We start from the raw sequence: 27,510 nt of genomic DNA on the forward strand, positions 1-27,510 counted from the left end.
CACACTGACCTCCTTTTCCCCTCTCTCTCCAAGTGAGGTTCTTACCCTCATTACCTCTGCCCGCCCTACCACCTGTCCTCTGGACTCTATCCCTTCAAACCTCCTTCAGACTATCGCTCCTGATATTCTACCGTTTCTCACCCATTTCATCAACACTTCTCTAACTTCTGGTCACTTTCCAAACAGTCTCAAGGAGGCAAGAGTAAACCCTCTCCTAAAGAAACCCACTCTCAACCCGTCAGATGTTATAAACTACAGGCCTGTCTCTCTCCTCCCGTTCCTGTCTAAAACACTTGAACGCGCTGTCTTTAGACAACTCTCCTGCTATCTCCATCAGAACAACCTTCTGGATCCGCACCAGTCTGGTTTCAAGGCAGGTCACTCCACAGAAACTGCCCTCCTTGCTGTCACTGAGGAACTGCACACTGCTAAAGCAGCCTCCCTCTCCTCTGTCATCATCCTTTTGGACCTGTCTGCTGCATTCAACACGGTGAATCATCAGATCCTCCTTCGCACTCTCCAAGCACTTGGAGTTTCAGGCTCTGCACTTTCCCTCCTCACCTCATACCTCAAAGACCGCACCTACAGGGTTACTTGGAGAGGGTCCGAGTCCGACCCTTGTCAATTAACTACAGGGGTCCCTCAGGGCTCTGTTCTTGGTCCCCTCCTTTTCTACTTGTACACAAACTCGCTCGGATCAGTCATTAGCCCGCATGGTTTTTCATACCACTGCTACGCTGACGACACCCAATTAATTCTGTCCTTTCCCCGCTCAGAGACCCAGGTCGTCGCACGCATCTCTGCTTGTCTAGCTGACATCTCTCAGTGGATGTCTGATCATCACCTCAAGCTCAACCTTGACAAGACTGAACTGCTTTTCCTTCCGGGAAAAGATTGTCCCACTCTTGACCTAACAATCAACATTGGCACCTCTGTTGTTTCCCCGACTCAGACTGCAAGGAATCTGGGTGTGACCCTAGATAACAACCTGTCCTTCACTGCAAACATAGCTGCTACAACCCGCTGCTGCAGATACACGCTTTACAACATCAGGAGGATGCGTCCCCAGCTGACTCAGAAAGCGACGCAGGTTCTGGTCCAGGCTCTCGTCATCTCACGCCTAGACTACTGTAACTCCCTCCTGGCTGGTCTACCTGCATGTGCCATCCGACCTCTGCAGCTCATCCAGAATGTAGCTGGTCGTCTGGTCTTCAACCTTCCTAAATTCTCCCACACCACGCCGCTCCTCCGCTGCCTTCACTGGCTTCCGATAACTGCTAGAATCCACTTCAAGACAATGGTACTTGCGTACCATGCTGCGAATGGATCTGGCCCTTCCTACATCCAGGACATGGTTAAACCGTACACCCCAGCACGTGCACTCCGCTCTGCATCAACCAAACGGCTCGCTGCACCCTCGCTGCGAAGGGGACCCAAGTTCCCATCAGCAAAAACACGTGGGTTTGCTATCCTGGCTCCTAAATGGTGGAATGAGCTCCCCATTGACATCAGGACAGCAGATAGCTTACACACCTTCCGGCGCAGACTGAAAACTCATCTCTTTCGACTCCACTTCGAGCGATAGAACTATTAACAAAGCACTTATATACTAATAAAGGGCTGGCTTATCTAAAGCCAGTTGAGTAGCACTTGAAATGTTTTTGCTCTATGAGGCCTGATGTAGCCTACTTATATGATTCTGTTTTCTTCAAGTTTGTATTTTGTTGGTCGAACGCACTTATTGTAAGTCGCTTTGGATAAAAGCGTCAGCTAAATGCAATGTAATGTAATGTAATTTATGTATAAAAGACATCAAAAAGTGCATTTTGCATGATAGTTCCCCTTTAATACAGTTGTTGGTGCTTTCTAGGCCATAAAGAGGAAATAAAGTGATTCTTAGTAACTACAAAGAAAAACGAATGTGTACACATATTCATCAATTTAACGCATACTAATATAGAAACATAGTGCAAAGACAGACAATTTAGAAACAAAATAAATTGCCTAACTAATACTAGTTGCCTGGCAACTGTTCCAACGCCCCATGAAACAGCAGATTCAATTACAGATTAAACAAATGTGTTAGAGATATTAGGAGATGCTGCTGGGCAGGTTTTGTTTGCTTTTGAGAGAGTCAGGCAAGCTGTTTCCCAAAGTCTTCAGACTTTTTTCTAAGCTGAGCAAACAGGCTGTAGCCTTATTTTGGACACACGGATTTACAATTTAAATAACTGACCTCCTTATGGCCCCTCCAGTAAAATTGGTCAAAACAGCCGTACTGGCCACACAGATGTGTTGAAGATGTACTACGAATTAATTATTTAGTCATCGATTTTATCTTTTTTACAAACAATGACAATCTGCAAAGTCACTGCTTACTTAAGTTGTCAAATACATTTAGTCGATTTAACAATAAATGCCTCTAAAATCTACTGGAGTAGAGGTTAAAAGTATTATAAAATGGAAATACGTCAAGTAAAGAACAACTACAGAGAAATTCAAGTGCAGTACCTGAGTAAATGTGGATTAATATTCCATCACTGCTTCCTTACATCCAGGTGTGTCCTTGTTAACATACCTAAATGTGCATTTGTGTTCAACAGAGCAATACAAGTTTTCTGCTGCACTACGTTGGCTACTTGGTTTTTGTTCAAGCTCTCGTAAAGCACCAACACACACCAGCTGAAACCCCCCTTTCTCTATGTTTTCACTCTCTCTCTTTTACACACTTTCTTTCTACTGAAGGATTCTACTCGTAATCCCATTCTTGTAAATAAAATGGCAGGGAATATCCTCAGATAAACCTGAGAAGTGTTTGGAGAGGGTGAACATTTTGGTGTGTGTGTGTGTGTGTTTTTTTTACAGACTTCTAGCATTCCATTCCCTGGCACCCCGTTGCGTCCAGTCACTTTCAGAGTTTTTGGACACCACTCAGCAGTGTTGCTATGGCAACACCCCTTCTAAATGTATTGGTGGTGGGGGCTGGAGTACAGAATTAGGGGTAGGGTTGGACAAGTTTGGGGATATCTAGGTCAAATATGGTAACTTGCTTGTGCTCGTGCTATCTAAAATGTTTAACTACGAAACACAATTGCACTTTGGTTACCTAAACATGAAACGTCCTAATTGAGAAAGATCCTTTACTAGAACCTGATAATTAAATAATTTCCCTAAATGTAATAACACCTGAAAATGTAGTATAATCTGCACTTAACCTGATCAAAAAGGGGAGAAAGCCCAATAGTGTATACTGTATGTTCTAACTTTGTTCTATATGGTAATTGCTTATAACATTATACAATCGTTTTTTTTTTTTGCTAATTAAATTTGAAACCCTTTTTTAATGCAGAAATGTTACCAGATCAAACAAGGAAAAAGAGACACTATGCTAGCTTGTGCAAAATGAGTCATCTCCTGCAGAACTCATCCTCTTTTAATGATGTCTTATTAAAGATCCACTCTTGTCTAATGGAGCCAATTAATAGAGCGTTAAATGTGTTGCATTTTCTAGATAACCCTGTACCTCCTGCCATCTGTAGCACAATTTCACATTCCATTTCCAATTTCTAAACATAAAATCAGTCAAATATTGCACCCTTTGCAAATATAAAAATAAAACTTTTCATTTTACATTTTACTTCAAAATAATAACATCATATTTTTAAAGGAAAGAAAGACTCACCTGAAGTATGAACATATAACATCATTGGTAAAACTGTCATAGAAATATCCTTAAAATGATTTACATTGTATTTGTATTTGTACATATATTGTATGGTTTTATGATGTTTCCGTCTCGTTACAGTAGGTACAAGTTTTATAACAATCTCAGCAGTTATTAATTTCTTAAGAAAAAGCACTTAATTGATTGGGTGTTACACACCTTATTACAAGTAGGTATACAAGTAGTTGTTGACAGTTCCCTTTGTGTGTCTGTGTGTACATGTAAGCATTACAGTGTGCTTTTGTTTGTACTGACAGACATTTGATCCACTGACCTTTCTGTGCCAGAGATGCGTTAGGTTCATATTTGTCCACCAGCACCTGGACCTGCTCTTGTTTGAGAGGAGGGTAGAGGATCTCGTTCAGACGAGGGTCTCGCTGTTTATTGTTGATAAACTCTGTCATCTGCTCCACATTGAGGTACGGACGACTTTTAGCCCCCCTGTGAGAAGGGAAAAGGAATACATGAGTTGTGGGTCCACACAAATTGAGACGGCAAATAAAAATGGCGATACGAGAAACTTTAAAAGGGTAAGATGATGGAGGGAGGAGCGGTAATTAAAGCAGAAAGGAGATCTGGAAATGTAGAGCAACACAAGTGCAAAGGAGAAGAGAGGATTCAATCTTGTGTTGAGTAAATTATGAGATTTGATTAAAACGCCTTTCATATCTAAGCCTGTTCCATTAAATTATCATCTCCATATCCTCCCGGCTCTTATGCCATCTCCCTTAACTATGATTAAAACCTAGATTTATGTTTTGGAGTGGCCCCGGTCGTGCTGCCATGCTGCCTCGGCTGATGGTCTGAGTCCCTGGGAACAGGGCAACTCAGCACGAGTGGGCCCCCCCACCAGGGCCATCCTGGGCCATTACAACATACATTTCTGTGCTAATTAACATCTTATGAAGACTCTAATGGGTAAAAGCAGGTGTCCTAAATATGCAAAGCCATATTGCTTTTCAAGGATGGCAGCCATTGCTGTCAGTCTGAAACGAGAAACAGTTGACTTGGGAAAAATAAATGAAATGAATGAATCACTCACATTGTTTTAAGTTTACTTTTCTTTCTAACCTGGGATTAGTGTATTCTTTGGGGGTTGAAGAGATGATTGCTTCCTAAGAGACTTTTAAAAGGCAAATACACCAGAGGGAAACAATGTTCTTACACGTCAGAGAAGATGTGGTCCAGCTCGGTCCGTGGGCAGATGTTGCTCAGGAACATGTTGTAGACCTCTGGAGTGAAATCCTCCTGGGGGATGGAGTCATTTTGCTGCAGACAAGCAAAATTGGTTATTTTTTATATAAATATGTAGCATCTCTTGGTTCTATAATGATCTACTAGTACGGCTGCAATTCTATTTTCACTGGCTTCTAAGTAAAGGCAACAAAAATATGCACCCAATGGGGACCCGTAGAGTACGTAACAAATCATACTCTGAAACCAGGCACAGTAAAATGATCAGTGCCACAATAAGAAACCAAGAACTGATAGGCTATCAAATTGCCTTGAGCTAGCTACAAATGTTAGCTTGCAGAAGGTTGTCTACGAGCGGCGCATTTGATAACTAAATGGTGATGGGACAAGCTAATGTTAGCTACGGTAAGTGTTAGCAAGCTAATGTAGTTAACTTAGGCACTTGTAAACATAATACTGCACAGCTTTCTGATTTATCCACATTCCATTATGAAATATAGAGTTAGCATAAAACTGACATTTAGACAAAACTCCCTGCACCCTGAGTTTCTGAATCCCACAGTTGTCTCCTTCTACAGCTGATACCTCAACTCCTATAAGTTATAACCCCCATATGTATGGTCTTTCGTCTTCTTAAAGGCTTAGTTGTTCGCTTCAGCAGCTTGTAATGCCTTATTTCTGGGTTCTTTACCCCGTTGATAGTGCACCAGACCAAGCAGCAGCTAAAAGGCATTTTTTCTATTGCTAGCATACAAAAGTGACAAGAATGAATCTTCATGCAATAAAATGTCAAGGGCTGAATTGTTTCCCTCTTCAGTGTGGGCGGGACCTAATTGCACTTCTTCTCTATGCAATTTAATGATTCATTTTCAAAATCTCAGTTGATTTAGGGAGCTATTGTTAAAATGTTGCAAGTCAGTTTCACAACATTCGTCCCTGAACAAGATTAATCGTTCAAGTCAAATCCTGTGTTTAATCCTATGGGTTGCTTTATCGCTGACCTCTGTTCTCCCTGTGGAAGCCATTACACGCATATTAATTACAAATGCAAATCATTAACCGAAAAGGTCTGCCTGCAATTTGAACCGAGACTTTAACAAAAAAAGCTGTGGCCACAGGGTTAATTATAGAACTATCAGAGCCAAACGGGTCTGCTAAAGACACAGGGCAGGCACTAGCATTGTGCCGGTGAGAAACAGAGCAGAACTGAATACTGGGAGAAAAGAAGATGAGGGAGGATGCCGGGGAGGGGAGGGTGGGGGATGCAGGTCAAGCCTTCCCGAAACTCAATGAGTCATTCTAAAGACCTTGGTGTGCATGCGCTTGTGTATGTTAGTGTGTGTTCTAGGGATTAACAGCACCACCGTTTAGCTGTAATTACTCACGCGTTGGAACAACAGCAAATCCCAAAAGACCTTCATACGGCAACACGTTGGTCCCTCCTGCTCTGCTAATTATGTATAGCTTGTTCTGAGTGTGTGTGTCTGTGTTTGTATTTCTTGTGTGTGTATGCTTTCTGTTTGTATTCTGAAGCCATTCATTGCAGGTTGATATATGCACGTGCCCAAACATGTAAACAGAGGGTTTAAAGGGTTCCATGCTGCCGGTCCCCACAGTAATAGTGTACAATAACCAGTACAATTGCACTGTACTTAATTTTACATTCTGTCAAATTTGTGTCATATTGTGGCACAAATATTATTATTTTCCTCTTCTTGCACGGTTTTCCCTTGTTTTTACATCTTAATTATATTGTGTGTTATTCTGAGAATCCTGAGACTTCAGACTTTCATTGACAAACTACTCTGTACCTATTGCGCATACAATAAACACCTTACATATTGAATCTATTGCTTGAATACCGTGTTTGTGTGCCGTTTTGGGGACTGTTTTACACCCCTTTCTCTCCATTGATATCTGAGAGCGGTAAAGCTAAAACAGCTTTTGTCATCTCGATTGCTCCCAATGGGTTGTTTAATTACAACCAAGGCTAAATGAGTTGGGAAGTCATGCAGACATCCAGAAAATAACACTCCAAACAAATGAGCAAAGCAGCAATCAGCCGCTGTTTCAGGAGAATAGAGATGGAGCTGAGGAGAGAGGACACACTAATGGATGGATGGAGAAGATGAGAGAGCTTGGAGACTAAGATAAAACGGAGCGACACACAGCTTTGAGGGGATTCAGTATTTTGGTGCCTTACTCTGCCAGAAGGGAGGTTACAGTTTTCCAGGGCTGTCTCCACTCGCTTCCTGTCTGCTGAGAACATCCTGAAGATACTGTGGGACACACAAATACACCAGTATGAGTAATCGCAGAAAAGGCCACACAGAAAGGAGTTTTCGCTCTGATCCTCAGTGTCAAACGGATGAATTCATCACAGCTTTTATTGGATGCTTATTAAGGACATCCTGTAAAAAAGCTCTAGTGTGGCAGGAACATACAAAAGAAAAATAGGAGGATAAAAAACAGGAAATAAAAAGGCGAGAATATAACCACATAATTGCAAGGAGAGCTGACAAAAGTGAGACAAAGAGAATGCCAAGAGGGAAAATGGAACTGTAAATTATGCAGAAAGAGAACATCTGAATAGAGACAATGAGGGAAAAAATACAACGTATTCAGTCTAATGAAACAACCCTGAAAGAAAAGGCTATGTTAGTTTATGTTTTTAGATAGCTTCCTTTGCATTTAAGAGGCAGTAGTCTCTGGTTCTGCTGGGTTAGACCGTATTAGGGTGGCTGTGGCTGCGAGGAAGTGCGGTCGTCTTTCAACCAGAAGGTTGCGGGTTCGATCCCAGCCCGTGCAGCCAACATGTCGATGTATCCTTGGGCAAGATACTTAACCCTGAGTTGCTCCCGATGGCATGGCCAACGATGTGTGAATGTGTGTGAATGTAAGGTACACTGCTCTGTATGAATGGGTGAATGAGTATGTAAAGTGCTTTGAGGGGTCTTAAAGACTGGATAAAGCGCTATATAAATAAGTACAGTCCATTTACCATTTATTACACCAAGAGGTGATTTTAATATTTACAAAAGGTTAAACATGTTTACACATAAACTTTGAAAAGTACAGTAGTATTCCCTAAATTAACTCTTCCTATTCAAATGTAGACAGCACAATACAGAACACACGGATGTGGATGTTCCACTGTTTCAGCACCATATGTACATAAAGCGTGATATTGGTTGTGATCCTTTGTAAAACCATGAAACCACAGACATGTTTACAGAGATGAGCAGTTAAAATGATTGTGATTGTTGTTATAAAGTGACATTGCCATTTATTAAATAACATTACCATTTTCATCATCATTATCGTTATCATGCTACAGTTTCTTAGACAGTACTTGTGACTCCACACACAGATATGTTAACAGCTGGAAACAAGGCTTGCAGGTTCCACAGATTTTCCTTGACCAGTCTCATCAGTCATTTTGAGTGCAAAGAGACTTCTGTGCTTCTGAATGATTGGGCTAATCTGCTGTTTATTCTGTCATCCTTGTGAATACAGACAACAAATTAGATTTACTGCGAGGCTCTCCAGTGTCGTTAGAGCTACCGCTAGCTGTTGGGTCCTGTTTCCTTTGTCTGCCTGTTTTAATTACATGCAGAGTAGGGATGTGCTGTATATCTCCATCACTGAGGCGATGCGATGTGCATCTCGATATGTTGCCAACGATACATTAACGATACATTTGAAACACCAGGCGATACGCTTCACCCCTGTTGCGATACAGTTCGATACGATTCAGCATTATGCGATTCGGGGCGATACGATGTGATGCAAAATAATGATACTTCAATATGGTACGACAGAGGATTTTTGTTTTATTCCTTATATGCAGCAAATCATACATTAACAAAAAAGTGCTTTACATATTTGGTTCTCTCTACTAGTACTGCACATCCCATCATGCCGTTTCTTTTTTACCTTAAAAAACTCTCCAGAGGCTACAGTACAATTGTATAACACCTCACAGTTAAACAATTTAAGGATGCATTGCTCATGATTAACAATGTGCAAATAACAACTACCATAGTGCAATGCCCATACAGCCAGGGCCGCCTTAATGCACGGGCTGACCTGGGCTGAAGCCCAGGGGCCTACGGAGATCGGGGGCCTATCATGAGCCAATAAAAAAATAAAAAGATTTAAATTTAAAAAATATTTTTTTTATTTCGGATGTTTTTTTTACATTTTAAATAAACAAAGTTTTGGCTTTCAGAATATGACACTTTTATTTACAAAATCCCACGATAAATACATTTTTGAAGCTTGTAAAGGGAAGAAGACAGCTCTCCCTCGCCACTTTGCTGTTCCAAAGCGCCGCTTCCCCTCCCTCCGCTGAAATTATTAATGTAAGGTGTATAGTAATCATAGATAACACGGCAGGGTCAGTTACAGTTTGTTTTCATCTGATTTCAAATAAACAAAGTCTTGGCTTTCAGAATGTTAAACTTGTTTCGGCAAATTCAGATGATAAATACAACTTTGTAGCTTGTAACGGCATAATTACAAGCGGAGAACGGAGTAACTTGACATCATAGCAGGCATAACAACAGCCGGTGTTTCTCGTGAGGGTTTTCCCTGGGAAACAAACACAATACACACAAATGCAAAAATAGTATACACAAACACACACACTCGTGAGCTTCCAGTAATCCAAACGAAAATATCTTCCCTCCGTAGTATTTTGATCATTTGCTCCGCTAATCAATCAGATCGATGGATTCCAGAGATGTTTCTCAAAGATGATGACTCCGAAACAGTCAGCACCACTTAACAGCCAATCAGAATGAGAATATGTTTCACATGTGACTTATTCAAATTGCGAGTGATTGAGTGACAGATGAAGGTTGTTTAGGAGAAAAAGTTTGAGAAGAAAAAGTTTGAGAGTGGCGCTCGGAAAAGGAAATTGTTGAGGGAAAAGGAGTTTCGAGACAAGCAGCTATTACAAAACATGCCGAAGCTTACAGGTTATTTTAAACCTGTAGGCCAGGATGAGGAGGAAGGACAGATGAGTTCTGTACCGAGCGGCAGCGGTGCCGGCCGCGGGGCCTCGGAGCCAAGTAGGCCGTCTGGTTCTGATAGCGATGGGGTAGCGGGAGAGGAAAAACAGACAGGAGGGACATTATCTGTTGGAGGAGATGGAGAGGACGACCAGGACTTGCTACGTGAAGGGGAGCCAACGGCAACCGGACAAATACATGAGGGAGGCCCGATACGTCACTCATCTGGAGGAGAGGACCAGGCGCGCGTAGAGCAGAGTGGAGAAGTGCGATCACAGAGCCTGCCGAGGCTATAAATGACTTTGATTTGTTGTTTAAATAGGGGGCCTACAGGGCCTGATGGCAGGTTAAGGCGGGCTTGCATACAGCTGCTGCCTGATGTGCTTAACACTCATTCATAGGCTAACTCACCATTGAGCAGAAAGCAGTGGTTTCTATATGAACAATAACAAATACAAATAACCTTTCACAAACAGGTATTTCATAACTGCTTACAGTAAGGAAGACATGTAAACTATTATTGGCAGTCACAGGCTGCTGTAAACTAAACACCACTCTCTGACATAACACCTCACTGTACCTCATTCACACCAACGCAACTCCGGTTCAAGCTCCGTGCTAGAGCTTTTCAGGTTCAGAACCGGTTCTTCGGTTTAGCGGAGGCTCTTTTCACACCGCCCAGAGTCCGACTGGTGCTGCGTCATTGCGTCATCGTTTGCGTCATGACGTAACCGTTTGCGTGCCTGTTTCATAAAGCCAAACCGCGGGAAACCCCTCACAGCTGACACCGACAACAACAACAATGGCCGATTGTGCTCCAGCTTCCTCTGTACCTCTTCGGAGGACCAGATTCCCAGTAGGTAGCTGGTCTCTTCAGTGGACCACTGCTGCTTGTTAAGTTTCTCCATCGTTGTGTACAAGCTGGATAAAACGCGGGCTTCTTGTTGTTGTTCAGGAGTTGATCCCGCCCCTGCCTCGACGTAAGCGTGACGTATGTGGTGCTTTTGCTCTGGCCGGACAATTTTTTGGTGCTTGAAACGAACCGGATTCCGGAGCTAAGAGGCTGCTCCGCGGTGTGAACAGGAAAACCCGGTGCTTTTCAAGCTGCAGCTCCGAACTGGCCCCGAAACACCGTTGGTGTGAATGAGGTATGATGAGTGAGTTAACTCATATGTCTAACTTTCAGGTTTCTCTTTTCAGCCGCAGACCCCATGTCGCCTCTTTATGTGCGTCGATAAGTTCCGCGTACTACTTGTGTACTTTAAAGCGGCTCGGCATCGTTTACAATTTGCGAGCGATTTTTCAAGTTGTCCATATTTCTTGAAAAATCCGAAGTGTTGCTAAACGTTTGATTTGTAGATATTTTTCGGTGCGCTGTGCTTCTCTTTCCCCTCGAAGCATGTGTGTTGATAACTGAGGCTCTCGGCCTCCGTAGTGCGAAGCAAAGATCAAAGATGGTCTCTGCTGAGAGCTGACAGGATGAGGGGATATTATATGAATGAATCGGTTTTTGTACCGATGCAAAGACGCTACAATCGATGCATCGCGAGTTCAACCCAAACTGTAGCCGATGTGCACTCTTTCAACCGGTGCACTTGCATCTTGAACGTTTATGCCGGTGCACCGATGCGAATCGGTGAATCTTAACATCCCTAATGCAGAAGCAGTGGCGGCGCCAGAGATTTTCTCTAGGGGGTGCTGTGGGGTAGCTTGACGTTTCATAGAGGGTGCTCAAACATTAAGGGTTTTCCATTAATGCACCAGCGCTACAGTTGAATTTTCTACTACAACACTCCCCACACGCACACACAGTGTACCCGCGACTGTTACAATGAAGGCTCGATAATCAGCCTAGGTGTAAGCAGGGGTAAAGTGCTATTTTTACAAGTGGGGAGTGGGCCTCACCTCCTCTAGGAGGGTCCTCACCCCCTCTAGTGGGGTCCCCCGGGAAGATTTTTTTTAAATATTGAAGTTAAAAGCATCAATCTGGTGCACTTTGAAAGCAACATTAAGAGATCTATGGATACATCTCTCAACACCCATATGAAACAGAACTGTAAACAGATTTTCTATTTCTTTATAGATATTTTACAAATCACTCCCCTTTTAAAACAAACCGTTTTAGACCCACTGAGATAACTAGACTAAAGTTAACTATCTAAACACTGAGAGTCCTTTACTTCACCTGAGCTGAGGTTATCTGAGACTCTCAGTCTGACAGGAGAGAGTTCTCCCTCCACCTTGTTGTTGAAAAAGCTCCTTATATCCGTTAGCTTGGCTAGCTGGCACCAGATGCTAACCACAACGATCTCCGGTAGATACCCACCGGTGCGCGAGCTCTCTCTCGCTCGCTTGCGCACGCACACAAAATGGCTCGTGCCACACACACATAGAGCAGAGCTTGAATGAAACAGACCCAGAAGTAAGCTACTTGTACTCACGAGGCCTATTATGTGCAGAATCCCTCTCGCTTTCAGGTGGTTTTGATTGAGTGTCCACATGTGGACGTTTAAGGACTAAAAAACGATCCATTTGTCACTTTGCTGTTAGCAAATAATTTGGGGCTCCAGCTAACAGGAAGTCACTCAAGTGTCACAAAGTAATTTAGCCTATGGGTAGGTCAAAAATCTAATGGGTGCTGGCCATTGGCCTAATCATATCACCTGTGTTGGCTTTATGTTTTTGGTCAAATATTTGTTTGTTTCACATTTGCATTAAAAAAGAAAGTTTGGGGCTCTCTGCTGGAACTGCAACCCCCGCGACCCGACCACGGATAAGTGGGAGAAGATGGATGGATGGACATTTGCATTGATGTAATCAATAATCTTTCTGATTTAATTTAATAAAAATAATAATAATTTTCGAAAAAGAAAAAAAAAAAAAAACACATATTTCTTGGGGGTGCTTTGGCTCCCCCTGGGGCCGCCCCTGTGCAGAGGTATTCCAGCGCAGATCCACGGGTACGTATTTGTACGCCCAGTGGGAGAGCAGAGTCAAGCTGACATTAGTCAAGCTGACATGTCCTCCCAGCTAGGAGGTTAATTCCCAAAACGGCAGGCAGTGTCTCTGTGTTGACACCCACTGCTCTCCTCCGCGGCTCTGAGGGAGGTTATCGCAGTGGTACCCTGGTGCCTGCCTGCACGCTGAACTCGGCTAATGGAGATGCAGCAAGTCCTCACTTCCAATGAGGTGATGACAAACTCCCAGATAATTCATGAAAGGGAAATTCTCACACACATCACACATTTGTCAGATTTTGAGCTGGAGATAGTGAAAAGTATAAATGGCGCTTTCCCGAGGCATGCTACCTCATACTCACGAACATGAAAAAAAAGAAAATCTCACAATTGCAGCAAATGCAGTGGCACTTACAATGGTTTGACTAATTGCTAGCTAATGTAATCTAGTAATTACATTGTAATCCCTGTAATGATGCTGTATGATGTCCTTTTTGTTGTTCTGTTGTTTTATGTTTGTAAGTTTCATGTGGAACCTACTTGAGCAGGTCTCTCTTGAAAAAGAGATCAATGATCTCAAGGGATACACCTAGGTAAATAAAGGCTTGAAATGAATGTGCTTGCAGGATTATTTAGTTTAGTTTGTATCCTCAAGGTTGAATGCATATCAGATAAAACTGCTAAATGAAATGTCACATAAACAAATGAATGAAACATAATGCACATCCTAATAAGGTTGGCTCTTTACAGATAGAGAGAGAAACAGTGATAGTAATAGACTGATAACTTTTGAAAGAACATCCATAACATTCATCGGTTTGCAATTTACACTGAACAAAAATATAAACGCAACACTTTTGTTTTTGCTCCCATTTTTCATGAGATGAACTCAAAGATCTAAAACATTTTCTATATACACAAAATAACCATTTCTCTCAAATATTGTTCACAAATCTGAAAAAATCTGTGATAGTGAGCACTTCTCCTTTGCCGAGATAATCCATCCCACCTCACAGGTGTGGCATATCAAGATGCTGATTAGACATTAGATACTAAACCAGTGTGAATCTGGTGTGAGGGGTAGGATTAGTGTTAGGGGTAGGGTTAGGGTAATGTTGTGAATTGAGTGGCCTGTGTTCGTCGTCCATAACATACGCCTGCCCATACCATAACCCCACCACCACCATGGGCCACTCAATTCACAACATTACCCTAACCCTAACCCTACCACTCACACCAGATACTGACTGGTTTTCGGACCCCCCCAGACCCCCCCAATAAAGCAAAACTGCACGTTTCAGAGTGGCCTTTTATTGTGGCCAGCCTAAGGCACACCTGTGCAATAATCATGCTGTCTAATCAGCATCTTGATATGCCACACCTGTGAGGTGGGATGGATTATCTCGGCAAAGGAGAAGTGCTCACTATCACAGATTTTTTCAGATTTGTGAACAATATTTGAGAGAAATGGTTATTTTGTGTATATAGAAAATGTTTTAGATCTTTGAGTTCATCTCATGAAAAATGGGAGCAAAAACAAAAGTGTTGCGTTTATATTTTTGTTCAGTGTATATATATCAATATTCCAATTACTTGTATATAGACTATTCTTGCACTATTTCTATTATATTCTTTTTTATTTGTATTTTTTTACTTGCACTATTTTATTGTTTTGCACCATTTTATTGTGTTGCACTGTTGGAGGAGCCTGTGACCTAAGATTGTCATTGTCATAACTACACTGTAGCTACTGTATATGTACAAATGACGATAAAAGCCTTGAATCTTGATTAGAAATATTGTACACAATTTTACCGCAGAGCTAAAGTCATGGGGAGAACAATGGAGTATTGTGATGACAAATGGTATTGTATTGTAATAAATGCACACCGGGAATGTGTGTATACTAAGGCGTATACATGCTGCTAGTAACAAGAGAAGGCAGAGGAAGCTACACATTGATCAAAAGAGTGGAGAGGTGGCAGGGGAGAGGAGGATGAGTCAGAGAGACTTACTTCTTGACGGGGATGCGCCCCTCAGGGTTCAGCTGCAGCTTCATCCGAGTGTATCTGCATTGGACAGAACACAAACCTTACACAACATGAAATCAGCAGTCTGTCTGTATGAGTAATGTACATTTTTTCTGAGTGTGTGCTTTCTTGGGATGCATTTTTGTATATAATTGCCTGCCTATAAGGGATTATGCAAATGTACAGTACATGCAGAATTGTGTCTCTATAATGCTGAGCAAGCGGTTGATTGATGTGAAGAGTTCTTAGTGCACACCATGAATATTTTGCCATGTGTACACAACTTGTGGATAATCCCTGGAAGTCTTGCAAAGAGCCATGCAGCAGCAACACAGGCAGCGCAGCCCGGGCTATAAATAGCTGCGCTCCAACAGGAGCCATCATTCCAGGCTGGGCATTAAGTGGCTGCTGGCTAATAATTAATATCCATTACAGTGTCCAATTCACAGGGTGCCAAAGGCAAAGTCACAGATGACTGTAATGGTTAACGTGGCTAACATGGAATTTCTTCTCTAAAGTAAAGGGGGAAAAAAGGAAAATGTTTGCTTGTTGACAGGGGATGGCACTAAAGGTTCAGGATTAAGGAAAGAAGGAGGGAGCAGCTAGGTGCTTCTCTTACAACTGCCTCTATTATTTATCAAGACGGAACAACAGATAACTGTCTCAGTTTTTGGTTTTACACACCACTTTCTCTTCTCTCTCTGTCTGCTTTCAGACTCCATACTATCCCATTCCAGGTAATGCTGACAAATGAGATAATGAGCACCAGGGAACAGACGTGGAAAATGCCCAACCAATCGGCATACACAAGAGCAAGACACAGACTTTTTAGATGTTTAGCCCCTCAATTTGATTTGTGTCTCTTTGTAGTTGCTCTCTATTTCTGTATGTATTCAATTTGTGTTTTCTCCTTTTTAATAATCATACGTGTCTCTTTGTTTGTCTATGCAGATGTTTCATATCAGATTGTATCTGTTTCTGTCTCATTGTATTCTTTTGCTGTCACTTTGTCTTTGTAGTCCTTTTGTGACTTTTTGTAGTCTTTTTGTGTTTTCTTTGTAGTTGTTTCTGTGTCTTTGTAGTCTTTTGTGTCTCTTTGGTATTGTTACTGTCATATTGTTGTCTTTTTGGGTCTCTTGTACTTTGTCTATATTTCTTTGTTACCATTTTAAGTCTTTACCTGGTTGGTAAGTGTCCTTTGATTGACATGTTGTAAAGGAAAGGCATGGGGGACCTGACACATGCCAAGTAGGCCTGTTTAGTAAACTAAAACTAACCAAGCATATACTGGTTATACATGTTATCCCATTGCAAAACATGCAATTCTAACACTAACCATGGTCCAAACTGAAATAATCCAGGTTTATTGTAGATCTCAATAGACCATCTTGAAGAAGTCAATCAAAAACACTTGCTGGGAACATTACCCGTATATGCTGGCCTCTCAAAAAATGTATCGCAGCTTAAAGAGCTATAAAATAGAATTGACCACATGCAAAGGAACATCAACGTGGCCTCATGCAGTAGTAATACGAAAGAGAATTGTCTTATTTGTAGAGAAGCAGAGCACGACAAATGCTGCTGCAAGCAAACCAGCGTGACTGTGAAACCCGCTCTATTCAATTCTATTCAGCAATCTCTGTATACTATGTGGTCGATGACCACTTTTATTGTCTCATAAGTCAATTACACTCCTCGGGGGTGAGAGTTAATGGGTTCTGTTTACTGATAAACATCAGACAGCTGGGAGTTGTCACCTAGCAGAGCCAGGCATACTCTCTCAATACAACGCAGCAGATTCATAGTTTAGCTTCACTACGTCACTCACTGCACACATTAATCAGCTGTGAACCATAGATCAGTGTGTGTGTGTGTGTGTGTGTGTGTGTGTGTGTGTGTGTGTGTGTGTGTGTGTGTGTGTGTGTGTGTGTGTGTGTGTGTGTGTGTGTGTGTGTTCCAATCTGATCAATAGTGTGGTGCTATTAGCCGTAAGACACCATTATTACACAGGATCTGAGGATATTCGAGGGCGATTGACGATAACTGTCTCCCCAGACTAAGAGCCAACGATGAGGTCTTGGGCTGATTTATGCAACCAGCTTTACCCAAAACAATGGTGACTCCTTCTTAGCATTTTGACCCCACCTTAATTTCAGGTCAACAATTCTCTTGTTGAAGGATCTACTGAGACGTCATTGTCAAAAATGCAACAGGAATATAGGCTACAGCACCATATAAAGTCACGCACTTACATGCTGTCACACATTGACACACTGAGAGGCACATAAGCCGCCGGAGATGCACAGAGTCGGGTTCATGAACCGAAACATATTTCCAGCTGTTTTATTTATCCTCCTTCTTCCTTCCTGTCTGTTTTCTCTCTGCAACGATGTGAGGTGAAATGACCTTTACAAACTCAAACCCTCGAGCTGCCTTGTGGAGCTGTGAAAAGCTACCTCCTGTGTGTGTATGTGTGTGTGTGTGTATGTATGTATGTGTGTGTGTGTGTGTGTGTGTGTGTGTGTGTAGTACAGCCCCATATGTACCTCAGTGTATGCATAAAGCTTCCTGTGTGTGTGCTTCTGGATTTTATGAGGCGGTTATGTGAACGCAAGAAACATCTTTTTGCATGCATTTCAAAGTAAACACTTATTGTGTATAGTGTGGGAGCATGTGTCTTGAATAACAGTCAATCATATGTTTTATTTTACATAAGAGGCCTCATTTGCTTCCTCCTGTTCTTTCTGTTTATGTAAAACACAGTACATACCTGGTGTGGCGCTTGGGATAACTGGCATTTTTCTGTTTCCAGCAGACCTGATTTTCATATTTATCTTGGGGATTTACATTTTTTGTATGACTGCTTGGTGTGTTTGTGTGTGTGTCGTTTGCATGTTTGTGTGGATGACATACACTTTCTCAAGGCAGTCCTCCCTGGACATATTCTGTACAAAGAGGTTGGATGCCAGGTTGAACAGCTCTTCCGCCCATTCCTGAAGTGAATAACAAATACGGATACAGAGTCAGGCACAAACCATAGTGCTGAGGGTTGAAATCATAGACTGTAGAAAAAAGTGGACCCCTGGAAGTCTGATTGTATAGAAGGCTATAAGAACATGTCCTTACTTCTCACTTGATATTTCACCTCAGTTAAGATTTGCCTAATGAGTTTATGGTCTCAATCATTTGTTTAAAGTGTTCTCCAATACAGGATGATGGTTCATTTTGTAAATCATGATCCTTTTTACAACCAAATAGACAATAAAGCAGATCTCAGCGTAGCTGCATTGTGATTGACAAGCGGGCTTGTAGCAATGTGTTTCACCAACCAATGGGTGAAGTGTCACGCTGACTGCTTTAACTTATTTTATATGATATGGTCAAAATTAATACAAACATGAGTTTGAACAGGGGAATATGCTGTTAATGTTTGTTTAAATTCCAAAAATAAACTTAATATATATTTGTTGTTTAATTTACTGAGAGATCTCAACCCTGAAGATACACTCCATGTAGTTAACCCAACAGAGAAATGGTTCCATTATTAAAACACCTCAGAACTGAAAGTGAAATAATGTTGTTTAATGCAATATATCCTAAACATTGATCCCACATACAGTAATGGGACAGTTATCATTATAATTGTATCGTTGTTCTTTATTTACCTTGGCCGTATCCTCCGTGAAGGCCATGAAGTTCAGGTAGGTGATGTTGACCATGTCAGGGCCGCTCACCACCGTCAGCATCCTGTTCTCCATCTTCCCCGCCAGTGTGCTGACATCCAGTAGCTCACGCAGCTTGGTTTCCTGAACAATGACACACAAATGATACAAAAAATGAGTCATGGCTTTTACAGAATGGAGTAAACTAATCAAAGGCATCAAGTGAAAGGTGCATTTACTTTTCTAAATCTTTCCCAGTCATGTCATGCCAGCTTCTAACCACAGCTTCATACACACTGAAAACCACCTCAAATGGACTACAGTTGAACCAAATCTATATCTAAAGCCTAGCAGCACAAACAAAACCTCCATCGATTGAAAGGAAATCAAATTAAACAGGCCACAGGTGGAACAAAATACAAGGTATACCTTTTCCAAAGAAGTGAGAGACAGAACTACTCTGTGTCACGATTTAATAAAACTAAAATTGCCCCTCCAAAAGCACTGAACTGAAACAAGACCTTTCAGTATTTGGGAGTTTGCACCATGTCTTGGCAGCTGATTTATGTGACTAATGAGAGGTCAGTTGTGAGAGGCGTGTGGGGAGCGAGGTGAGACACCGCAGCCCCAGTAGATCTCAAAGTGACTCTCATATCACAGGCAAACAAGGTGGGTTAAGCAGAGCTATGATGTGGCACATTTCAAGTGTAAACTAATTAAAAGGAGCTGAAAGTATTGAACTGATATTGAAAGAATGACACTGGTGAACTTGCCGGTACCATGTGTAGAGGTATAATGTTTTAAAGCAGAATTTATTAGACGCTTTTCATGTTTTTGCAAGGGCTAATAACGCTTTTACATAGGGACTAACATTCAACCACAATCATACCGAGGCAGATGCTCAAGAGAACTAACATTCACAAACATTCATAAACAATTGGCCATGGCATTGGGATGAATTTAGGTTAAAGTATCTTGCCCAAGAACACATGGGCCCAATTCCAATCCACCCCCTACACACTACCCCTCCGTTTGCACATTAGCGCGGAGGGTCCGCCACATTAAGTGCTGTTTCAAACCAACAAGTGTGGAGGGGGAGTGGGTTATCAAGCCCTCAAACAGCGAGTCTGCATTGGTGCTGACTTCACCTGCTGCCCTACCTGACCGGACTCAAGAGCTTAACAAAAAGCTTAATGTGACGGGGTTCAATTCGTCCATTCGATACATGGCTTAGTCGGTTGTTTAAGCTCCAAACAAACTTTATTTATATCAGCAACAACAATAAAATAGCGAACCAGCACAAGTTAGACAACAAAATAAAATCCACAAACAGGCCGTCCATCACTCATTAGAGTAAACATGCTCTGGTTTGCCTTCTCTGCAACCAACTCCCAAACATGTCCCAACTGTTACCTTCATTGCAACATTCTTCCGAGTGACACAGTCCGAAAAAAAACCGTCCCTTATGAGCCCATAGCCCCTCCCACAGGCTTACCGTCAACAGGTGACACAATTAGCTCAAAACCACATTTCAACATAAAAATCCGACCCAAACATAAAACAGGTTAACCACCTCTTAATACAATCATTCCCCATAATTAACAAAAGTAAAAATAAATAAGAAATTGCATGGTTCATTTGACGGAAGAGAGCAGGAAATGTTTGGTGTGTCGGCTGTCAGTGGCGGAGTCAGTCACTCTGTGACCCGCTCCGTCACACTTAACAATTAAAGATGTTTGGAGTTTTATTTTAGTTATTAATTTAAATTTTTTGTCCAAGGGATGCTGATTTGAAAGCATTGTTACATACAGTTACGGGAGAGAGGGGGAGTTTGTCCCAAAGCTTGCCGCTGTATTTACACCCTCCATCTGACAGGAGGGAGCCTCGTTTAGCTGCGAGTGTCACTCCGTCACGGAGGGGTAGGTTGTAGGGCGTGGTTTGGAATTGGGCCATGGACATGTTGACTGCCTGCGCTGGATATTGAACTACAAACCTTCCTATTGGTGGACCATCAATCTGCCGCCCGTATGATGTTATTTTCTATCAACGACCCCATGATAACTCTCCAAATTCAGAGTGCTTAATGGTATTCAAACTTTGATAACCCTAACCCTTGTTTCAGGGCTTAACAAAACCTCCTCTTGTTTATCTTACTTTCAATCAGACAGTGGAAGATGGTAAGAACAGCAGCCAATGCTCAGCACAGCCTCGTGACCAAGAATAATCTGTATTCACTTAGCTGAAGAGATCCCATGAGGACGCTGTATTTGTTCAGATAAGTTTTAGTGCTAATTCATGGAGGAAATCATCTCAACCTCGAGCGCTGCAATTTTCAGATTTAATACAACTTTAATTCCCTGCGACCTTCATCATCCAGCAAACAGCAGCAGGTTAAATGAGCCTGTTGAAAAACGTCTGTTGTCTGTTGTAACACAACATTGGGTGCTGGCAACAGTTCAGTACTCAGAGAAAAACTCTGAAGGATTTGTATTCCGCAGAGGCAACTGTCTGAGAAAAACTAAACTAATTTCAGCAAATATACATTTAAGCAGCTCATCTTTAGTGTGAATCATATAAAAACAAAACAACAATGCCTCTGAGGTACAAGAGAGGAATAGCAATGATCTTTTTCTCTCTTTCGCAGCACAGTGCACAAGATACAAAATGGAGGCTCTGGCTTAATTAACACAACAAAAAAGCTCTGTAAAGGATTTTGCAGTGAAAGCAAATGAGCTCCCACACATTTAACAAATCAAACAAAGAGTATTGTGTCACGCTGATAAATGTCCTCTACACGTCCCCCAATCAAATTGTGCGGCTTAGTGGCACCCATTATTATCATGCTGAACTTTTCTGACGTAATACATTTTCTTTATTTAAGAAAGTCTCCCCTCAAACTTTGTCTGACTGCATCTCATAGAATAATTGTTGGTTGTATATGGCTGCATGGAGAGCTACATTACTGCACACTCTAAACAAGTCTACTACTCTGACAGACGTTTAATAAATGTTCTTCACTTTTAATGTGTCTGTGTTTATCATGTCTTACCTAATTTAAACCAATGTTTAGACTTATGAAGTTATTGTTTTTGGGACCTTTTAGAAGTTAGGGTTGGATACATTTGGTAAGTGTTAAGCTTGGGATGAATCTCTATAATACATGAAGTCTCTCCAATTTTATACATTTGTCAAATCAATATTGGATTACTTCAATTGAATTAGCTCAAAAAACTGTTTCCGAGTGTTTTCTGATTAGCAGACATTTAGAGTTACATGACTCCATCCATGACCACTAATCAATGGAAGACAAAGTGCCGATTTAAACTTGCATCCATCACTGTCCACTTATGAAATCTGAAAGCCACCAGCCCATCAATCAAAGCATAAAAAGCCACTTTCAATTTCCTAAAACACACAATGCAATGCAACCCTTTGAGGGATGCTTTGGCAGACTGCCACAGATCAAAGGCTTCTGAGAACAGTCAAGACGACAGTAAGATGCATATTTCATATTTTACAGCGCTTGAATGTCAATACAATTTGATATTGTTTTGACGCTACTTGTAGCCATTAGCTCAACATGCAGCTCATCTCCTTGTACGTCGCAGTCAGCAGAAGACTGATCTGGGAGCTGCAGGCACTCACAACACATCAACTGGAGATTCATCAGCAGTTATGTTGGGGAAGGACTCAGTGGGAGAAAAACGAGCTGATGTCGGGGGAAGGAGGGGGGGCGTAGGAGGAGGAAGAAAAATGAAGAGAAAGAGGGACAAAGCCAAGAGGAGAGAAGAACGGATGAGGGGGCCCAGCCATGTGAGTGAAATGTAATTTGTGCTGGTGCATTGTGGGAGCCATTGGGGGCATGCCTGAGGACCCTGTCACCACAAAGGTGGAAGATTTACAGCCAAACAGGCTATGGGTGGGAGTTGGATGGGTTTTTGGATGAAGCAAGAGGACACTTCACAGTCTTTGACCACTGATGTGAATGCCTTCTCCATTTAGAGTGTATGCGTGTGAATATGTGTGTGTTTATTCAGGCATACATGGTGCATGTTAGCAGATGCGGTGCCAGCACTGGAGCTCTTCTCAGTCACTTACGTAACGTCCACACGGTTCCGTTGCATGCTTCAACGGAGACACTTCCCATTCCCTTTGAATGGGGTGAACTGCATTGTGGTTCCATCGCGTCGCTTTGCCTCTGTTGCTCGCTTCGAAAGTTGAGAAAAGTTCAACTTTTCAAGCGTCGACGGAAGCGCCAGCCAATCAAATCATATGCCAGTACAAGCGCTAACCAATCAAACGCGACAGAACCGTGTGGATGTACCATTAGTATTCAGGTGGAGTGGCAGCCTGAGGAAATAACAACACTTCTTCTTCCTACCTTAGTTTGTCACAAGGCCCTAACTGTCACCAGCCATGCATTAAACCGTGTCACACTCGCGCCGGGGGAATAGATCCACATCGGCAGAGGGAAGCCAACCTCACCTCAAGCCATTAAACCTGCAGCATGGCACCTGTCCAAACACACACACTAACATAAAGTAGAGCTCACATGCATTCAACTCGAGTTGTAATAAATCCAGACACACAAATGCACACACTTTCAACTCATGATATTAGAGAATTGATCATCTCTGCATCATATTTATCGTTATCATTGAAAAATATATTAAATGATTATGGTTTTATCTTTTCAAGAGGATCTGTACCAAAGATATTTGTTGCTTAGTCTGTAGAATTTGATTTGTAGGCCGAGATATCCCTGCAACATCATATCAAAGGAAATGTCGATATGAATGATTGATGATGGCCTATCCACCTACACACATGCCACTCAATACTTGCCTTCAATGTGTGAAGTGCGCCACAGATGTGATGCCAAATGTTAAAAACTTAAGTCAGCCCCACAGAGATTCACTTCAAAATTATGCTTGAGGAACAGATGCGCTTGTAGGGCAACTTTTTTTTTTCTTTTTTGAAGTGTTTGCCGTAAAGAAAAAATGCCGGGGCTGTTTGAAATAATTGATTAGACGTCGAGGACAGCTGCTTTAAACAGTGCCTTGTTCAAAGAAGGTGCTGCTGGTGTACAAATTGATCTTACAGTATCTTCAGAGCTACTTCATGTACCAACTCTCACTATACATAAACTTCACAAAGCAAATAAATTGCCATTTTACTTGGCATCTTAAGGATGAGTGCACTTTATCTGACCCCGCCAGGCTGCAGAGTTTGCATCACTTCAGACTACATTTTTGAAGCATCTGCACTTGTGAAATGAAAGGACGTTTAAGAAGCAGGGAGCTTAAGACTTGATGTCAGGGGTTTACGATTTTGGTGGACAGAAATACTAAATATTACATTATTTATAGAAGCTGCATGTTGCATTGGGAACCTGGTGTAAACAGATCATTATCTTCTGTGTTTCACCTCATGTGACCTCGCACCTTTTACACACCTCATGAATTGCTAATCCCTTCATCAAACAAAATACCCAATTATGGCTTCATCGACCCCAGAGTTGAGATAAACATGACCTCTCCTGAGCCTAAGGGCTTTAAAGTAATAAAGACTGTATATTTGTATTCAGAGGATTCTAAACGTATGAAGCTGTGATAGTGCAGAGCAGAGCTGCAGGTTACAAGCAGGCGCTCTCCTGCTGCTGGCTAGCCTTACTAACCAACAGAGCGGCAAGACGCAGCTGGTGGAGGCAGTGAAGAGCCTCGGCATTTGGAAAGAAATGATGGGATATCAAGCCGGGGGTTATGTGCTGATTCTGCCACACAAATACTGTGCAGACGCTCATTTTTACGTACCAATATGTGGGAATGGATGTGAAGTGGTGGCTGGATGATGATCTCCCTTAAGTCAATTACCTTAAAGACATTTTGATGTCATCTGAAGTGCCTGTTCAAGTGCTTTGTGTGTGTCCAAACCGAGTGTGCATGCATTTGTATTGGTTATTTAACATTTCGGTTGATCTGCCAGTATGAGTCACAGAGTCTACAGAGGTTTTCATCCACAGCAAAGCTAATCCTAAAACATCTCCCTCTCCTGAAGTCATTTATTTAAGAGGGTCACGCTGCATCTGCAGAGCATGTTTAAAACATTAGCTACATCATAACTTACAGACAGAAAGCATCAAGACATTGATCCCATTAGAAGAAAGAGCCCCGTCTTGCTCGCTAAGCTAAAGCTGCTTCCTGCAAATGACCTTCCTTGTCACGTACACACTGACACGCAGTCGCACACATGAAGACATCACATTCTTTAAGCATACAGATATCTTACATTTCACTCTAAGTAAACATATACTGTAAAAGTTAATGTATTGCAAATGTAAATGTTGTGATGGATGTGCTGCATGTACCCTTACAGCTAAATGTTCAAAATGTCAGCACAGAGTGACCTTATGCATTGCATTAGATTTTCTTTCAAAAAACAAAGGTCAATAAGCACACTTCAAGGACGGGTGGCGCAGTGGTCTGTGCATCCGATCATCAGATCAAGGGGGAGTGCTGGGGAACTCCAGTTCAGGCCGTTGTGTCCTTGGGCAAGACACTTCACCCAGATTTGCTCCTGTGGGTAATGTCCACAGTACATGTATAATACCAATGTGTACTTGTAAAAGCGCCTCGATGACCTCGACGCGTGAAGATGGACGGTGTGGCGCAGTGCGCTGTGCAATGATCATCAGATCAAGGGGTGAAACCCGCCGCTGCTGCGTCTGTAAAGCCGGTGTGTCCTTGGGCAAGACACTTCACCTGAACTTGCTCTTGTGGGTACAGTATCTGACCATTGCATGTATGATATATGTGTAATGTGTGTATATGTAAAAGCGCTTTGAGTCATTGAAAAAGCGCTATAATAAATGTAAGGAATTATTATTATTAATAAGCTGGTAAATAATGGAAGCCATAAAAAAAAAAATGCCACATACAACACCTCCTTAAAAGCAACAAAAAACACCTTCAAAGTGAGGAACTACTGTATGGAGCATTTGTGTTACAAGGGAAATCATGTATTTCAGCTTTAAAGCTTTTCTGCTGATCAAACGGCGCGTTTGATTCAGCTTCAATAGAGCAGCCTTTCATATGAAGATGGGAGAGTGTGCTCCATCACAGCTCTGCAGTTTCATATTCTTAAACTGCCTCAGCTTGGGGTGAAACTCGGCCACCATAGGGTGCAGCGCGTACACACTGAGAATAAGCTGAAGATAAACCTCCGACAAACAGCCGCATTGTAAACATGATCAGAGAGCGGGAACAGAAGATGGAAGGGGCGAGGTAATCAGAGAGGGATCAGGAAGGAGTCTTTGATCCCTCACCCCTCCTTCCTACAGTACTCCCATCCCCTCATCTCTGAGGCTCTCAGTCACTGCTTCTTTTTATTATTCTCCCACATGATCATAATTCATTTGAGCACTCAAGTGTCAGAGGATGCAGCCTGCCACAGTTTCATGAGGCGGAGAATTGCCCACAAGGCCAGGAGTAAAAGGTCAGTGCTTCATCAGTCAGCTGTCAGGTTGTGCATCACTGGCTATGGAACCAAACCCAGTGTGCACGCATTCGTGTGTGTGTGAAGTCCCGAAGTCGGAAGCCAACGAAGAACCTTCTCAAGAGTGGGAAAAGGGTTCGCCACGGGTTGAATGTGCCAAAATGATGATAAGTTGACTTTAAGCCATCTGGCTCTGTTGCCTGTAATGCAGCTGGGTTGGCTACTGTCCATCAATAAGGCGTCAGCAAACACAGGTCAAGGATGCATATCATAGGCAGGAAAACGGATAATAATATAAACTCCAAACTAGGGCTGCACGAACTAGAAAACATAAATAGGTGTGATAAACGACATTATCTTTTTTGCATCATTATCATTGAAAAACATATATACAATTGTGTGATTTTTTTTAAATAGGAGACATCTATTTGTATGGCTCTTCAAAGCTTCATTTACATTTTAATTTGTACACACCTTCTCAGCACAACGATTTGAATGTTGTTCTAGTCCATTTTGTGATGGCGAAAAAAAACACAATTAATTCTGCAGCCCTACTCTAAACCCTCCTCGTTTAATGTGTTGGATCCAGGGGTTTAATGGTCAAGAAGTGATAGAACTGATTAGAGCAAAGCTTCAGATCATCATTAGCTCTCCACTGGAAACAGGTTGACGATGCGTCGTTGGCACTCATGCGTCACATTGAGGTTGAGAAAAAGCGTGGGAGGAGGTTGGAAAGTTCATAGGACTTAACAACCCCTTTATGGAGCCTTTCCACAGGGGCATCTCATTAACCCCGAAAGCAGTGAGACTTGAAGCGAGAGATGGAGGGGTTTGACAGAGGGGAGACGGAGAGCACATATCAGACTGTTTCCAAAAGGCCAGCCCATCAGCCATAACTTGTGCTGACAGGTACCCAATTTCATGTCTTGGGGAACATTCACACCCAATGCTAATCATGTAAGGAAGCACAGTGGAACTTAGCACTACAAATCTTCGTTGAAAGTTAAAAAAATAGATTTTATTAGCTTTATTTCTCATTTTACCATAACGGACCGCATACACTTATTACAGCAATTCATTCTACCGATCAGACTTAAATTGTACTGCACAGCTAGACTTCTGTCAGAATGTCATGACGCCTGCTGGGCAGCTGGACTCCAGGCAACAATTTAGAAAAAGAAATGTAGGAAGTTGAGGTATCTTCATTAAGCTTTTATAAATTCATAATTCTACTCCTAAATCCACTCAGTGAAACTCAAATAATATATTGGAGTAGAAAATCTGCAGATATTCTAAGCAGTGTATTTATTTAAAAATTGTAACGATTCTTGGGTTGAAAATACTAAAAACATCCAGCTACAGAAGATTACATTTAGATGAAGTTTGAAAAGCACCTGCATATTTTTTTACAGTGTTTAGAGTTAAATAAAACTG

General features: G+C 42.0%; 1 protein-coding gene across 5 annotated transcripts in view; it reads right to left on the reverse strand.

The window, feature by feature from the left end:
* LOC117554181 (1-phosphatidylinositol 4,5-bisphosphate phosphodiesterase beta-1) overlaps positions 1-27,510 on the reverse strand; it is a 136,662-nt gene that overhangs the window by 43,946 nt on the left and 65,206 nt on the right. For all 5 annotated transcript variants that reach the window (XR_004570237.1, XR_004570236.1, XM_034228471.1 and 2 more), the window contains exons 4-9: positions 18,586-18,726; positions 17,834-17,913; positions 14,906-14,959; positions 7,122-7,197; positions 4,890-4,993; positions 3,999-4,165 (exon numbers count right to left, since the gene is read on the reverse strand). Coding sequence is in view for 3 of the 5 variants with exons in the window: in XM_034228471.1 (XP_034084362.1) it covers positions 3,999-4,165; positions 4,890-4,993; positions 7,122-7,197; positions 14,906-14,959; positions 17,834-17,913; positions 18,586-18,726 (622 nt within the window). In the remaining 2 variants the exon portion in view is untranslated. The remainder of the gene's footprint in view (positions 1-3,998; positions 4,166-4,889; positions 4,994-7,121; positions 7,198-14,905; positions 14,960-17,833; positions 17,914-18,585; positions 18,727-27,510) is intronic.

Source organism: Gymnodraco acuticeps, unplaced genomic scaffold, assembly GCF_902827175.1.
Source record: "Gymnodraco acuticeps unplaced genomic scaffold, fGymAcu1.1, whole genome shotgun sequence".
In the NCBI taxonomy this organism is placed as follows: domain Eukaryota; kingdom Metazoa; phylum Chordata; class Actinopteri; order Perciformes; family Bathydraconidae; genus Gymnodraco; species Gymnodraco acuticeps.